Consider the following 16115-nt stretch of genomic DNA (forward strand, 5'->3'; position numbering starts at 1 on the left):
TGAGATCCGTGATGTTTTATCAACAAGTATGCGAGTGTATGACGGGTGATCCCCAGGGGTCGCTCGAAGTCCGCGTGACTGCAAGTACCGTCGATGGTGCGTGGCGACTCTAATGCCCTCTGACACAACGCTTCCTCAATCCACAACCACGCTACTAGCTCTATCCAATAGAAATATTTAATTATACATGCGCAACTACATGTGAATTACTGTACATTTAATGTTGCTCTTCCTGCTAGCAACTTCTAACAAGCTGAAATTATTCCGCCGCTTTCAAAGCTGAACATCGATATCTAATACCACCGCTTCATATTTTAATCCATTAAGGTAATTAAAAAGATTACGATGATAGATAAGATCGCTTTGATTTATAACTGGCAGTGGGTCTGACCAAGCAACGCGCCAACTTTCATAAAAGATGGAAGCCGAATCATGCTAGGATCTTTTTCCACATATGGACATCCAGGGAGAGAATGATGGAGTGTCTTAATTATAATTTATATTTCCTCGTTATTTATTTGTGTGTTGGAGGTAGCTGAATATACAACGGAAGCCACTGTGTCAGACAAAATAAACTGGATTGTTCAATCAATCAATGAGCTTATGATATAAATACTCTTTAAAAATTACACAGCTTCAACGATGCCAGCGGCAGCCCACACAATGAAAATACACCTACGATTCCATTTGTTCTAATGAAAAATAAATATGGACCGTTTAAATAAATCTACACTCATGTTAAAACGCTAAACGACTCATAAATTCATTTCAAAAAACAATGGTGGGATAACTGTTGTTTTCACGTTATTTAGCGGAATGTCAAACGATCTTGGCAACAGAATTAAGAATATCAATTTCAGGCGGCTTTTGATTTATCTAGTTTTGTGTTTTGCATTAGCAATGGTTACATTTATATTCGTCTAGCAGACTCCTGTTGAAAAATGTGCACGAGAAGCTTAATCGACACATTTCAAATCAGTGAAGCTTTTAATATACTTGTCCGTAAATGGTCTCTCAAGTTATAAACGTGGTAGGTGGTACGTGGGGTAAAAATTTTTACTCTGATTGCATACCTGCCATTAACTCTTTTCAAATCAGATTTGCATCTGCCAGACATGGAAAATAGAAAAGTAGCTCCATTGTTAGTTACTTTCGTTATAAATTGTTCTTATATTTCAATTTTAATGGCGAGAGCTATTCGAATTTCCAATTCTGGATGATGCTTTCTTATCAAATCAATCAAAAAATAATGTAAAATGTCGGAAGGATATAAAAATTCAAATAAACAATAAATTACAAAAATGCTAATTCCAAACACGGTAAATTTTGAAAAATACAAAATTTACGAGTTTTTTTCTGTAGAAATGACGTTTTTGACTAAAAAATGGTAATGGATTATATGCATAAAAACTTAGAGCTTAAAGCTTAGTAAAAACTGAAATCAAACTTTTATTCTCAGATCTTAGTTCTTAGTTGATGGATATCAAAATTTTCCTTAAGTCTCATCTCTTTAGGCTTTTAGTTTAAGAATTTAGTCGATAATAATATCAAAATTTAGAAATGAAAGCTTAAAACTGTCCGAAACAGATTACTGAAAAAAGCTGAAAATCTGGAAAGTTCAAGAGAAATGAAAGTCTTGGTAATCCAATAAAACGAAAGAATCAAAGATTATGCAAAATAAAAAAATCCAAAGACTGAAATATCTGCTTTGAAAGAATATGAGGGATTTGGAGGACTCAAGAAATTAAATTTGAAGGACTTAAAGAGCTTAAAGAATCGGAAAGATCTGGAGAATTTAAGCAAAAAAATGTGAAGATAACCAAAGATCTGAGAAATTTGTAGGATCAGGATATGAGATTCTAAAAATTCCAAGTAATTTGAAAAATTCAAAGCATTTAAATATTCTGCATAACGTAAAGTATGTTGAGAATTTGCAGTATTCGAATAGTTCTCAATTCATAGCGCTAAGAGGATGCGGAATCGAAAGAATATGATGCATTCTTAGAATCAAAAGCTTTCAAAAAGGTCAAATAGTCCGAGAATGAATAATTGTCTCAGATTTATTAGTGCATAGTAGTTGCAGTCGTGTAATACATATTTTGGTTAAATAAATTCAGCAATTTCTCTTTTTTTTTTTAATTTATTAATTTTTATGGAAACAAAATCCTTAAGAATTTGCCTGTTTCCAATTTAACGGTCAAGTCCGTTCCTGCCCGAAAGAAAAATGAAATAGATGATAAATGACCACATTTTTCAGCGTTTTCATTATTCACTTCTTCAGCTCAATTTGAATTATGTTTATCGGTTCTCTTCTAATTCCAGCCGAGGAAATCAGATCTTAGTGAACCAACTGCGCATTAGTTATAAATGATAGCCGTTAATAGATACAGTTGTGGACGTTCAGCACCCTAGTAATTAATATCTTTCAACGGTGGCCTTACCTGAATGCCCCTTGGCTCGCTTCTCTATGTGTGTGTGTCTGTGTGGACAGCGTCCCGGTGGGCTCTGTGTTAATTGCTCTTACCCAGAGGTCAACATACTGATTTCTTAGGTCGATAGTAATCTCGAATAGTAGTCACATACCTTGGTAATGACAGAAGCTACCAAATTGCCATTAATAATATTAATTGGAAATTAAAGACGCACTTCTGTGTACGGTGCCGACTTGGTCATTTTTTTAAACAATCTTTATCGGAAACATGGTAAATTGAACACTAACGTAACATATAATGTTGCCCAAGCCAATACTGCGCTGTTTAGGAAGAAAAATACCAATTTATTGCCCATAACTACCGCACTTTATAGCAGTGTTAAAATTAAAAGCTGTAAGCGATATTCCATTAATTTATCTGAAATAATTACAGTGGGATTCGTGGGACATCAGGGTAGTACATTACAAAACATTTTATGTCATTTTTTTTAATGAAAATTGTACGATTGTACAGCCCCGGCGATTATAAATTGGAAAAATGACATCACGACATCATGTTTCTCGAGAGGAGAGAACAACACAACCAATTATTGGTTAACAATTAATATTCCATGCACAGTTAATTACAGTACAGGCAACTTGTTAAAATTTACATAAATAATTGTCGAAATGACAAAAATATTGTGCCACCCAAGTTGGCGCTTGGTGATTTATCACTTAATTAAGTGAAACAAACCTAACATGTACGGGAGGAATATGAGAACATATTGGTTATGCTTTTTGTTGATCTTTCCGATAGATTTATTGTTGTCTAAGTTATTGTCACGCCAATGTCTGACTGTAAATTCAAGATTGGCTCTTTTTATGGAAGGAGACACTTTTATTTTACTATATGTAATTATAATAATTGCTGTTTTAACCTCAATTGGCATTCCATTTGTCAACTCGTGAAAGGTTTCACGATTTCAGCAATCACACAACTTTGCAGATCATATTTCTATTACCGATTCACCGTGCATTTGTAGGCAATTTTCTCAAATTTGCATCGTTCTTTTGTGAAGACACGAACAAGCCATAACTTGTGTACATCGTATTTCTGTTCTTTCCTCGACAATTTCGATTTGTTTTATCAAGTTTGACGAAGTTAATTTATTCTTTAATTTTGATTCTTTATCTTTACCAAATTATTTGATTCAGTTCCTTCAGATTCTCACTTTTTAGTGTTTTAAAGTGTCGGTAACTAGTATCAATTTCTTTCCTCGCCAATTTTTCAATTTTGTAGATTCCTATTTTCCCTGTCCCTCAAATTTCCAACCTGAAATCTTAATTTTAAATTTTCAAGCTGCTCAAAATTGCATTTTTTTATGGATACAATTTCGACCATTTTTTAATTTGCACATCAATCTCAATTTCAGTTTAATTTATCAGTTTTACCGATCTTAATTTAAACATATAAAATTCTCAATTTTCTGTCAGGTATTCGGGTTTCAGAAGCACACTGCTGACTTTTTTTTTAACTTTTATCAAATTTATCAAATTTATCAGTTCTCCAAATCCCTGCATTGCTGCACGTTTTATATCTTCAAATTAAACATATCAAATTTCCATTTTTTTCAGGCATGAAGATTTTACTTACAGATTACAAATAAGCTTATGATATAACTAAATAAAGGCGAATTTGATTCACTAACAAATATAGACTAGCCCATAATGTTTTTAAGTGGATAATTTTGTTTTAAAAATGTGATTTCTTATATAAAATAAGCATTTTATTACTAGAAATTGAAAAACTTCTTTAAAATCTCAATAAATCAGCCTATGTATTTTGTCTGTGGCCCACTTCTCTTAAACTTTTTTTTTTATATCATAATTTCATAATAAACATATCCAGAAGTGTTGTCATTCTGTAACAATTTATTTAGGTGACCTCCAATGATCATGAAAAAAAGGACAAAACAATTGTAAAAAATTGCCCATAATTTATTCGAACTCGACATTGAAATATCCACTACAAGATTAGCACAAATAAATTTAAGATAATCCTAATGTCCGAAAACGAAGGTTTAACAAAACACCCAGAATTAGAAAATTAAAAATTACTATCATTAAATAGTGTCAAATTTCACTATAAAAAGAACAGATTGTAACGATAACGCATCTGCGGTAGTTTTCTTCTTGACAAAGACAGATTCACAGTGACAACCGCACACGATGCTCAAATAATTAATAAACTCAGGTAGTTTTTGCTTATTTATTGTTTCCTCCCACGCCAGGTTGTACCTACCAACTAGACGAAATTTCAGCGCTTAACAATAATTAAAAGTTTTGGTTGCAAACAAAACCTGAAATCAGTTGGAGAGTAAATTATAGAATACCGCTCTCACTTGAGTTATTTATTCAAATAACTGTAATTTGCGTAAATATAGAACAATGAGTTTGCCGTTTCGACACTGAAATTATGACTAATAGATTTCGTTGTTTACGTTCACAAAGGATTATTAATTTAGCTCAGTGTCTGGTTTAATTGAATTTCATTCGTTTACGCATTCATCCAACTGTGATAGCGTGCTCACAATTTTCCAATATCCGGTTTAAAGCTCGACACAATAAAAGCTTGGAAAGGAGACTACAGTTAATCACAATGACATAACATGCTTTCACATTATACACAACTGCTAAATTTATAAAGAAACGAATAAAAGTTTATTTTTTATCGTGTTATAATTAGTCCTGCCTGAAATACCTGCATCTGTAATGAATTCAGTGGTAATTATAGTGAAAAATCTTCTAGTTCTTTAACCCGCACAAATATTTTATTGCATCGACCGTTTTAATTCCGTAGGAATTTCAACCAGTTTCAGTGCCATCTATCGTCAGGACACATTTTGAATTAAACATGTCTCGTACAAGTCGTGAACTTCTTAACTCAATCCGATGCTTTGAGCTTCGTATATTACCGGATGATGTCATTGAACGATTGCAAATTTATTATTCCGAACCTATACGTACTTTATCTTATTATTTTTTTTAAATTCTTTCACGTTTCGTTTCATGTGTTGTACATTCACCGTAATTGCAATTTGGGGAGTGCGCATATTTGCGTTTGTAGGGCATGTGTGGTGTGGATACCTCCAACAAAACCACAGTAATTGTCTCATTTCAAGGACAGAATAATCCTGAGAACTTGTAGTTACCAATCTTGATAAAAGATCATCTGATATGTTAATGGGAGCTTCCCCGAACGGCTATCTGTACTTTCTGAGTAAGGTAATCTTTGCCATCCATGAATGGCGGTTATGAATGAAACGTGTTTGAGCCAGAGATGAGAGAACTGGAGATGAACAGGAAATACACTAAACATCGAATGGAATCTTGCCTAACGGGTCAACCATAGTTGGATTTTCAGCTGAAATTCACAGTGGAACATTCAGAGATTTACGTTTTTTGCATGCTTATAGGCTTTGCCGAGACCGCCTTCTAATGTAGCATTGAAGTCTCTATCATAACGTTGTTTCTTGTCTTTTAATGGTATGTGACCTGTGACGCTAGACATGACCTCTCGTATTTTTGTTGCATCTCCGTGTTGTTGATTAATGCGTAAATTTATCATCGTTTTTCGAACACGTTTTTGTTGTTTCTGCGTGTAAACTAACAGCTGACAAATCGTTGCACAAGATGTTTTTATCCGTCTAAAGTAACGCAATTGTAATTCGAACCCGCAAAAAAATAATTGATCTATAATAGTGATACTACCTCATCGATTTCTCTTGTCGATCCAATAAATTATAAACGTGGACTAATCTGGGCATATGCAGAGCATTTAGGTCAAGAACTGTCGGGATAATAAAAATTAATATCCTGTGAACATGGTTAATGCTCTGGTATTAAGAATAATGTTGGATATACCGAGCGTTGCAAGTTCTTATTGTCATTATTTTTAGCGGTCGAATCAGAAATAATTCGCAATTACGTATACGCGAACATGTTTGCTGTTAACAGGAGTTGCTCCTACGTGACTGAATGTTTTTGCGGGTATATAATGTCATTGGTTACAATGGAGTTTTCCCCTAATCAAAATATTCCATCAAACCACAAACTTGTGGGCCTCGAATTGGTCCAAAAACGTTCTTCCAAGCCATCTCATTAACAGAAAAGAGAAGGAAAGTAGCGCGTGTTGAGTTTAAGGTAATAGCTGTAAGCCACTGATGTGAACTTTGCGAGATACGAAGCAGTAAATAATCTGTGACGTTAATGGGTAATAAATAATTAGAATTAGTTCCATTTCCATGTGAGGCTTTATAACGCAGATGTCTTACATAGATTAACTGGCTATCGATATTAAACGAAGGTTAAGGTTTTTCCTCTGTAAATATGGTGCTCGTAAATTTATACGATTATTCCAACCATAAATAATAAGGGGTATTAGGAATATAGGCCGACCGACTGAGCATTGTTAAAGATGGTATTATTTTAGCTATACGATCTGCATACAAATCAATACCAGTCGAGTGAAGCTTGCAAAAACTATCCAACAACAGCGAAGCTACGGGAATCAACTAATGGAAATCAAGTTATGACCCGTTCTAATTGTAAAAACTCCTAATGTTCAAAGAAATGCCAGCAACTGCATATGGAAACTAATTGGATTTCTACCAGGGAACCAAAGGTCGTAAAAATTAGTCCGATGGAAGTGTATACCCGATTAATTTTAATCAAAGTGAATAATAGATAGTAGATAGCAGAACAACCTCCACAATTTGCTGTTTGTACTGAAATTATGATTTTTTAATAAACACCCACTGTCTAGTAAAATAACTTAATTAATCAAGAAAGTGATCTTGTTTTCAGAGTCTCAAAAATGTATTTTCCTAAATGCTAAATCTTTTATTTTTTTATTTCAAGAATCTGAAAATTTAAAGCTAAATTTGAGAAAATAAGAAGCTTACGTAGAATTTATAAAAGCTAAAATTCACAATTGTGCAATAAAGAACCTAAAAAAATTGCCTTTATTTTCGCCACGAAAAATCAACTTAAAAAATTAAAACATCAGTCATAATGACATTAAAGTATGATTCACATGATTCAATCCTGTACAAAATTCTATGAACAAAAGTCTAGACGAATTTAGATTCAAACTTTGATAGGAATATTTTCGAGTTTTGGTGGCTTTTAAGATATTTTAATGTTCTTCTCCTACAGTTTTTTAAGTTTTTTGATCAGAAATAGCGAAAGCTTGACTTTTGGTTTCATAATCAAATTTTTTTGATGACCATGGAGCAAGAATCAGGATCTATTTATAACTACTATTAATCAACTGATCAAAACATGTTGCCACTGTAAAGATTTAAACCCATTTTGTGAATAAATTTGTTTTAATTTGTCAATTTCGGAAAAAAAACAGAAATATGGCATTTTTTACTGATCTGTTTCCATTTTATCAATAAATTTTAAATCGACTTGATCGAAATAAGGAAAGACGACCGGTAGATCTAAATTAACTTGAAATGAACGTGAAATTTATGTAAGCATATTTAAATTAAACATTTTTTTTTATTTTAAATTCAATGCCACTGATAATACGCAAAATAAGGTCGCCAATCGCAAAATCAGTGCTGACTAATTTTATTGCATATAAGCATCGGTGGTTCAGTGGTAGAATGCTCGCCTGCCACGCGGGCGGCCCGGGTTCGATTCCCGGCCGATGCAAACTGTTTTTTTTAAATAAAAAAGACAAAACAATCATGAAAGTAGTAACAAATCAAATTAGGTAGGCATCATATTATTTTTTTTTAGAGATCGAATATTTGAACGCTTACAGACCCTAAACACCGTGACTTCAAGTTTCTTATTAGTCCGTAGTAGAATTAATTAACACTTATAAAACCTACTTGTAAAGAACATACATTACTGAAGGCAGCAAAATAAAACTCTGCAGCCGATTTGCCGATCTGAACTCAGATTTTGAAATCAGCATAAGATTGTCATATCTAAGATAATAAACAATCGATTTTATTGTTGATAAATTTGACAGTCGTCACAATGCTCAAAAATCAATTATATGAATGTAATAATATGTCCTGACGTATTCATATGTATCAAAACACAAGACTTCTCAACGGGAGAGCAGCACCTCCTGGCATATTGTATGATAATTATAACAAGGGGAAAGTCGTGTCTGTTACTTCCTGCTGAGTTTGGTGAACATTTTATCTTGCATGCTTGGCCAACATTTGCAAGTGTTCTCACCTGAAATGATGAATGACAAAACAATACAAGAAATCTCGAAATTATCATTAATTTTGTGGCGACGTTTCGTGGGGAACGACATTCAAATTTTCCCGAAATTAACTCAGAAGGCTGATATACAGGGTAAACCCGAATGAAGTGCAAAGAATAAAAAAAAATAACTCAAAATAATCCAAATTTGAACAATGCGGCACTGTAAAATGCTTGTTTCTCTGACCACGATTATTGTTAAACTGACCGATTAAAACATTTTTTACCACTTCATAGGCTTAAGTTGTTAAGTTGCAGTTTTGGGGAAAATTCGTTTTAGGTTTTGAAAAAACGAAAACAAAAAGGTTTACCGTACGATTCTTGATTTTCCCCGATTCTTTTATGTGTTATTATTTCAAAATTGAGAAACATTTTATTTTCAGTCTACAAGTTTTCAAATCTCAGATTTGATAAGAATGAAGATTTATCGATCTCCGTCAAAAAAATTCAAAATTACTTACAAACTTAAGCTGACGACTTGTTTATTAGCGCTTTTATTCCCAATTTTTTGGTGGTCTGGACTGCCATAATGGCAATTTTTGGACCATTTAAAAATTCAAAGCTATGAACGCACTAAAAATTTGTGTCCAGTATACAACTGAACAGAAAAAAGGTCATGATCCATCAGCGTACCATAGACTGATTATGGTACTTTCAACAGCATCGGTGGTTCAGTGGTAGAATGCTCGCCTGCCACGCGGGCGGCCCGGGTTCGATTCCCGGCCGATGCAGCCAAAATTTTGCTCTAAAGTTAGTGGATTTATTATTTTCATGGAATCCTTTTTTTTCAGACTAGTGATCTGGACACATTCCTGTGCAAGCAGGAGTGGGAACGTCGCCTTGAAGAAGAACTAGACAAACCTCGAAGAGACTCGGCATCTCAAATTGATGATTTTTTCGAGCCTGCCCACAATCGTCACCAACCCACGATGAGTTACGTCTCCATGCGAAGTCTCCCCGGAACAGACGATGACGTTTTTCTTCGGCCACCCCTCTGGGAAGACATAGCTAGTAGCATACAAAACATAGACCCAGAAAATGCAAATATGTTAGGAGTTAGTCCTGGTCATGTTAAATTAGAAGCTGTGGACGACTTAACTGCCAATTGCCCCCCAACGCCGTCCCCTTTACTCTCACCTTTAGAAATTAAGACCGAAAAGGTAATACCGCTTCTTGTGGTTTGTGGATGAGAAAGTAAATTCTGTTTGAAATAGGTACTTCAGCAGTCGACTCCCACCCTCCATTTAATGGGGACTCCCACAAGTCCTTATAATCAACAACAGCCGACGAGTCCGCAACAAACCCCTCACTATCACCAACCACAACAGCAGCTTCACCACCCCCACAACAACAATAATAATAATAACAACAACAATAACAACAATACGCATCCCCAGTATAAATACAATAACGCAGTGGCGCCGAGTCCTGCGCCAGGAAACGCTCTCTATCCTCCTATATCTAGGCTAATGTACGTATCTCCTTTAACTCCTCCAAGTTCTGAGCCGGGTTCTCCTGGAGGGACGCTCCCAAGACGGACACCTCCACCGCCATATCCTGCCCCCGGATGTCAGCAACAAACTCCTCAACCAACCATTAATAGAATCACTTCTTCCACGGCAAAATATAATAGACGAAATAACCCAGAATTGGAAAAAAGAAGGATACATCATTGCGATTTCATGGGTAAGTACATACAAGCAGAATGGCATTCGTTTAATGTTAGGTTTTAAAGATTATATTTACTCTGAATACCGCGTCATGCAAATGAGGAGTTTGCAGTTATTTGTTTGTGCAAATTATACGTTCAATTGTTGAACAATGTGTGTGGGTGGCTCGGTGCCTATTGAATTTATTTGCTTATGAAAATTGGTTGCAGACTACAGGGTAAACATCATAAATGTGTGTACCACGAAATATGATAATTGACGTTTTCTTCAAAAATCGCATGTTGTTTTCTTTGGTTATTTAGTAAATGTAAAACGAAACAACTTCATGAATAAAATCAACTTTTACTTGCATGTATAAGTAAAATACATAATTGAAATTGTGGGTATATTTTTCATCCACGTGTTTATTAAGCTCTCATTATGTGAATAGAATTAAGTAGAGACGAAGAAGTGTTCCTGCTTTCAAGTGTAAATGGATTTGAATTCAGAGCCGATTGTTTTCCTTATTTGCACTTTTTCCATTCCGAAAATTTAAACTATTGCAATTTGACACAATCAGTAAGAAAGCCAAAACTGTGATCTCTCCAGATCTCCCCAATTTACAGAACCACAGACTTAAATAAAATGTTTTCTAATTTTTTTGGCTTTTCTTAAAAATTAGAATTTCTAAAATTCGTCTTTTTTGCTTTATAATTTTATAATTTGGTACAGTTAATAAGAAGACCAAAATTTGTAACCTTGGCACATTTCGTTGCTATTGCACTGAAACTACGAGAACTGGAGGGTTCAATAAAAATGTTGGAAATTTTTGGTTCGTTTTCAAAATAAATTTTCTAAAATTTGTTTCTTATGTTATACAGTCTTGTAATTTGACACAGTTAATAAAAAAGCCAAATAGTAAATAGTAGAAAAAAAAAGAATTCAAAAAGTATAATGGACACATTTAAAAAATTTACAAATCAAAAATAAATAAAATATTCGGCATGTCGCGTTTCTAATTTTTTTGCATAATTCTAAAGTGAATATTTCTTTTTTTCAGGGTGTACGAAGGTCTACACAAAGAGCTCACATCTGAAAGCACATCAAAGAATTCACACAGGTAATAATGACTATCTCACCCAAATTGAAATAATTCACACTTTGACTTTCAGGTGAAAAACCATACCAGTGCCAGTGGCCAGAATGCGAATGGAGATTCGCAAGATCCGACGAACTAACCCGCCATTACAGAAAACACACTGGTGCAAAACCATTCAAATGTGCCGTTTGTGAACGATCGTTTGCCAGATCAGACCATCTTGCCCTTCATATGAAGCGACACCTTCCGAAAACATCCAAATAAAATAATTTAAACATGAACTTAATTTATCATCACATTCCTCTCTATTTTTCTCTTGATGAGCGATCTCAATTACATATGAAAACGTACGTACATTTTGTTAAATCCGCGTTTACCTCATCTTCACCACCAATGCCTTTTGTGAATTTAGAGGCCTTCTCCAGTATATATTTAGATGAAATAATGTAATAATTGTGTATTGCAAATTTGTGATTTATCTTAAACACTTTCCATCCACGCTTAACGTCGTACTATAGATTATATAACAAATTTCCATTTTTTTTAATTCTTTCAAACTTTGGTTGTGAAATAATTATTGTTATTTATAATGTTGTTTATAAGTGAGGCACTACTGATAATTGTTAGATAAATTTTCTTTAACATTGCCATCTGTTTTTACCCAGTGTTGTGATTTTTTTTAATGTTCTATTTTTGTTCGAATATGTCGTATACAATATTCAGTATATGAAGTTACCAAATATGTACGTTAAATTATGTACATAAAAATAAGAATAAAACTGACTAGAAACTAGTCAAGTAATTCCAATATTTGTAAGTAGATTGTAATTATTCGCTACAATGCATATCTAGCGTATTTATATCGTTATCATAAGTATTATAGATGAAACACAAATTTTATTAACATTACTTTGTACTTCATGTTATTTATATGAATAGAGAGAGCAACTAGAGTACACAATATTTTAGGTAGAAATTGTTTTCTTTTTTAATTTTGTATAATTTACTTTTAATACAAGTTTATTTTTACCACTGCCTTGTTTCATTCGAATCAACCGCCAAACATGGCTGCCAACTCAACGACACCAAAACACCCAAGCCCATCCTACTAAATACACTAACATGGCATCTGTTCGTGTGCATTATTTTGCAGTGTAGTGTAAACAAATGCATCGTTATGTGCAAAAGTGTAGAAACATTTCAAATTTAAATTTAGAACAAGCGCACTTTTTTTCACAATGAAACTATCAAATTCGCTCAGTTGGGAAATAATACCAGTCCGAACGGGTTTTAATTAGTGTTTTTTAAGAAGTTTTATTTAAAAAAATGCAAGAAGACTCTTCACCCAACACGGACAGCGCAGCCCACGCAAAAATTCAAAAATGTAAATTCTGCGCTTCACAGTTTGAAACAATAAACGAGTATCTTGCTCACATTGAAGAAACACACAAAAATCATAAAACCAACAGTTTTATGTGCAGCGTGTGTGGAAAACAGTATAAAACTAAAAATGAGCTAACACAACACATAAATTCAAAATGTGGGACCATCAAACAGTTTAAATGCAAAGTAAAGTGAAAAAAAAAACGATTTCGCATTTTTTCTAACGAATTTGTAGGTTTGTGGCCAAGAACTCATGTCCGCGGGTTCCCTCTACAACCACATGCTGCGACACAACGGCATAAGAAGTTTCATGTGTAGATTTTGTGCCAAATTGTTTTTCACCGCTGGGCAACTAAAAGTCCATGAGAGGATTCATACTCAGGACAAAGCCTACATCTGTGAAGTACAATTAGGATAAAGAATCGTACCGAAATTACACATTTTTGTAGGTCTGCAACAAAGGATTTTGCCACAGGCAAAGCCTCATCACCCACAGTACTTTACACACAGGGATCAAACCATATCAGTGCGAAAATTGTGGAAACTCCTTCAGCTGCGTCGGAAACTTAATAAAACATCGGAAGACACACGCAGATACATGCGGATTAGTTCCACTGACCACGCACAGAGTGAAGCATCCTTCTACTAAAATCAAAGTTAGGATCAACACTCCTTCTAATTCAAGACTGAAGACACGCGAACAAGACAAAGAAGTTCAAAAAGAACTCGAGAATTTAAAGACTGAAATTAACAATGGAATTAAAGAGGAGTATTCAGAGCAACCAAAGCATCCAGAACCAGAGACTAAGCCAGAAGGGATAAAAGCACTGGAATCCAGTGAGGAAGACAACGGAATGGAGTCTTCTGAAGAAGAGGAAGAAGAGAGTCGCCCGGAGGACAAATCAAGGAAGAAATATAAGAGAGATCCAGACTATGACAACATCATCGCGAAGTTCATGGAGGAGAACGACTTTGGTGAGTTTCTTTCAAGGAAAGCGAGAATTACTAATGTATTTCCAGCCAAAACTGGTTACGGTGATTGCAAATACTGCGGGAAAAGATACACAAACATCCGTTGGTTCTACAAACACGTGAAAAACCACGAGAATAGCATTCCGACCAAAGGTGACCAACCGGGGATTCCTTTGCACAAGTGCAGTTGTTGCAAAATGACGTTCTACACCAAAGAGGAGAGTTTAATTCACCAACAATCAAACCACGCTGATATTCTCAGTAAGACGTTTTTCTGCTCCTTCTTTTAGTTACATATTTTTACAGCTTGTCACGAGTGTGAAAAAATCTTCGCCAATCGCGACTCCTTACGCTCACACCAAAAAGTCTTCCATAAGGGTCTTGGTAGGAAAGCCTACATCTACATCTGCGAGAAATGTGGCAAGCAGTTCAAACAAAAGTCGTATCTCAAAGCTCATGAAGAGAGAAACTGTGATAAAGGTCCTTTCTACGAATGCAGCATTTGCAAGAAACAATTCTCGAGTATTTACACAAGAAACAACCACATGAGAGTCCACGATCCTGAGAAGAAGCTCTTGTGCAAGTTTTGTGCCAAAAGCTTTCACTGGAAAGGACAGTTGAAGATTCATGAACGAAGACACACGGGGGAGAAACCCTTCGCTTGTTTATACTGCCCCAAAGCGTTTGCGTATCGAGAAAGTTTGATCACTCATAGCAGTATGCATACGGGGATCAAACCACATCTTTGTGAAGGTTGTGGTTCTCGGTTTTCCTGCATCGGGAACCTCATCAAGCATAGGAGCAGCCACGCAAACGAATGCGGAGCTTGGGCGTATAAGACACAGAAACAACCCCAACCAGACTAAATTAAACAAACAAATTTTATTGTCAAAAAATAAATAACTCGTAATACTTCCAGGTAAAATAATAATTAAAAGGTTACAAGAAATTTCGACAACTTGGGAATCTCAACGAGAATATCCTCGTCATCACTCTCTGATTCTGAGCCTGGGTCATTTAAATCTGAACTAGACAAACTGTTCTCCCAGTCAGAGCTAGAGTCGGATTCGGCTGATGTTTCTTCTTCTAATTCTTTGTGGGTGGTGATAACATTAGGGAACATCTAAAAAGATGAAATTAGTTTATTTCCCAGGGGAAAATAAAAATGTTACTGTATCTATATCAGTAGTGGAGGCCAAAGGATTATGTAAGAGATTGATTTTAACGCCTGTCATTGAGTTCAGGACAGTTTCTGGTACTGAAAAAAACTCATTGAACCTAAGATGAAGATACTTCAGTTGTTTTAATTCAGAAATAGTTGACGGTATGTAATGAAATTTGTTTTCTGTAAAGTTTAAATGAAGTAGTGATTGTAGTTTATGAAAGTCTTTAGGAACGGTGTTGAGCTGATTGTCCTCCAAAGTCAGCCATCTAAAACAAAATTCTGTAACTCATTTAACTCCTCCACTGTCTTACCTCAGCTGAGTTAAATTACAAATTCCATCTGGTAACTTTGTAATCTGATTATGTCTAGCTCCTAAAGTCTCGAGTTTCGTTAACTTCCCTATTTCTTCAGGAAGAGATGTAAGACCACAGCAATTGCACCACAACGTTTCCAAAGCAGTTAAAATCCCAATATCGCTCGTTAGATCCTTGATTGGATTATGACTGACATTTAACGTTGTCAGCTCTGTTAAATCCTTGAGAACTTCGGGAAAACGTTCAAAGTTATTATGCTCTAAAGATAAATTTTGTAGATTTTTTAACTGTCCTAAACACTTTGGCAATTCTGTGAGCTTATTATGGCCGAGATTTAACGACGAGAGCTGAATACAACTGACTAACGACGGTGGAAATTTAATTAAATCGTAATCGTCTAAAGCCAAATTCGTGGCTTGCGAGCCATGAGCCTTTTCAATTTTCGCCAAAACGCGGTTTACCTGAATATAATCATATATGGGATTCATTTTCGGAAGCACAAAGGAGTTATATCATCAGTCACGAAAAAACAGAATTTAATTCAAAAATCACATTCTTCGCTACAAATAACAAGGTCACCAATTTGATTCTTAGTTTTTCTTGAGCATTTGCAACACTTTTTTCTGAATTTGTATTTGTAACAACTGTCACTTTGACATTGGAGATCACAGGGTAATTTGATAGTAGCTCCAATTTTATAACACGAAAAAACGATTCAATAAAATTCTAAAAGTGGGTTACATGTTTCATTTTACGCAACAATTAAAAAGCGGTACTAGTTTTTCCATATTTCATAACGAGGCTAATCGCACACGCAGAAACACTC

At 34.8% G+C, this 16115-nt stretch overlaps 3 protein-coding genes and 2 non-coding genes across 7 annotated transcripts in view; 4 read left to right on the forward strand and 1 right to left on the reverse strand.

Annotated features, from left to right (window-relative positions):
• Positions 1–12487, forward strand: part of LOC148179528 (uncharacterized) — an 82911-nt gene extending 70424 nt beyond the window's left edge. For all 3 annotated transcript variants that reach the window (XM_088030432.1, XM_088030433.1, XM_088030435.1), the window contains exons 2-5: positions 9499–9867; positions 9922–10393; positions 11417–11476; positions 11529–12487. In XM_088030432.1, the coding sequence (XP_087886558.1) occupies positions 9499–9867; positions 9922–10393; positions 11417–11476; positions 11529–11719 (1092 nt within the window). In that variant the 3' untranslated portion in view covers positions 11720–12487. The remainder of the gene's footprint in view (positions 1–9498; positions 9868–9921; positions 10394–11416; positions 11477–11528) is intronic.
• TRNAG-GCC (transfer RNA glycine (anticodon GCC)) lies at positions 8067–8137 on the forward strand. The gene has a single exon. It is a non-coding gene; the product is annotated as a tRNA-Gly (tRNA).
• Positions 9368–9438, forward strand: TRNAG-GCC (transfer RNA glycine (anticodon GCC)). The gene has a single exon. It is a non-coding gene; the product is annotated as a tRNA-Gly (tRNA).
• A 71-nt stretch (positions 12488–12558) lies between the features above and the next one.
• zf30C (zinc finger protein 30C) lies at positions 12559–14776 on the forward strand. The gene is made up of 5 exons (XM_088031160.1): positions 12559–13024; positions 13074–13241; positions 13288–13813; positions 13859–14071; positions 14117–14776. The coding sequence occupies exons 1-5, from the start codon at positions 12782–12784 to the stop codon at positions 14674–14676; spliced, it is 1710 nt and encodes a 569-aa protein (XP_087887286.1). The 5' UTR covers positions 12559–12781; the 3' UTR covers positions 14677–14776.
• Positions 14674–15984, reverse strand: LOC148179533 (uncharacterized). Its single transcript, XM_088031162.1, has 3 exons — positions 15287–15984; positions 14983–15241; positions 14674–14933 (listed from the first exon to the last, which is right to left on the reverse strand). Exons 1-3 carry the CDS (start codon positions 15775–15777, stop codon positions 14742–14744), a joined length of 942 nt encoding a protein of 313 aa, XP_087887288.1. The 5' UTR covers positions 15778–15984; the 3' UTR covers positions 14674–14741.
• Positions 15985–16115: the final 131 nt, after the last annotated feature.

This window comes from Gnatocerus cornutus, chromosome 2 (assembly GCF_029298725.1).
Source record: "Gnatocerus cornutus isolate USDA-ARS CGAHR chromosome 2, icGnaCorn1.1, whole genome shotgun sequence".
Lineage (NCBI taxonomy): Eukaryota > Metazoa > Arthropoda > Insecta > Coleoptera > Tenebrionidae > Gnatocerus > Gnatocerus cornutus.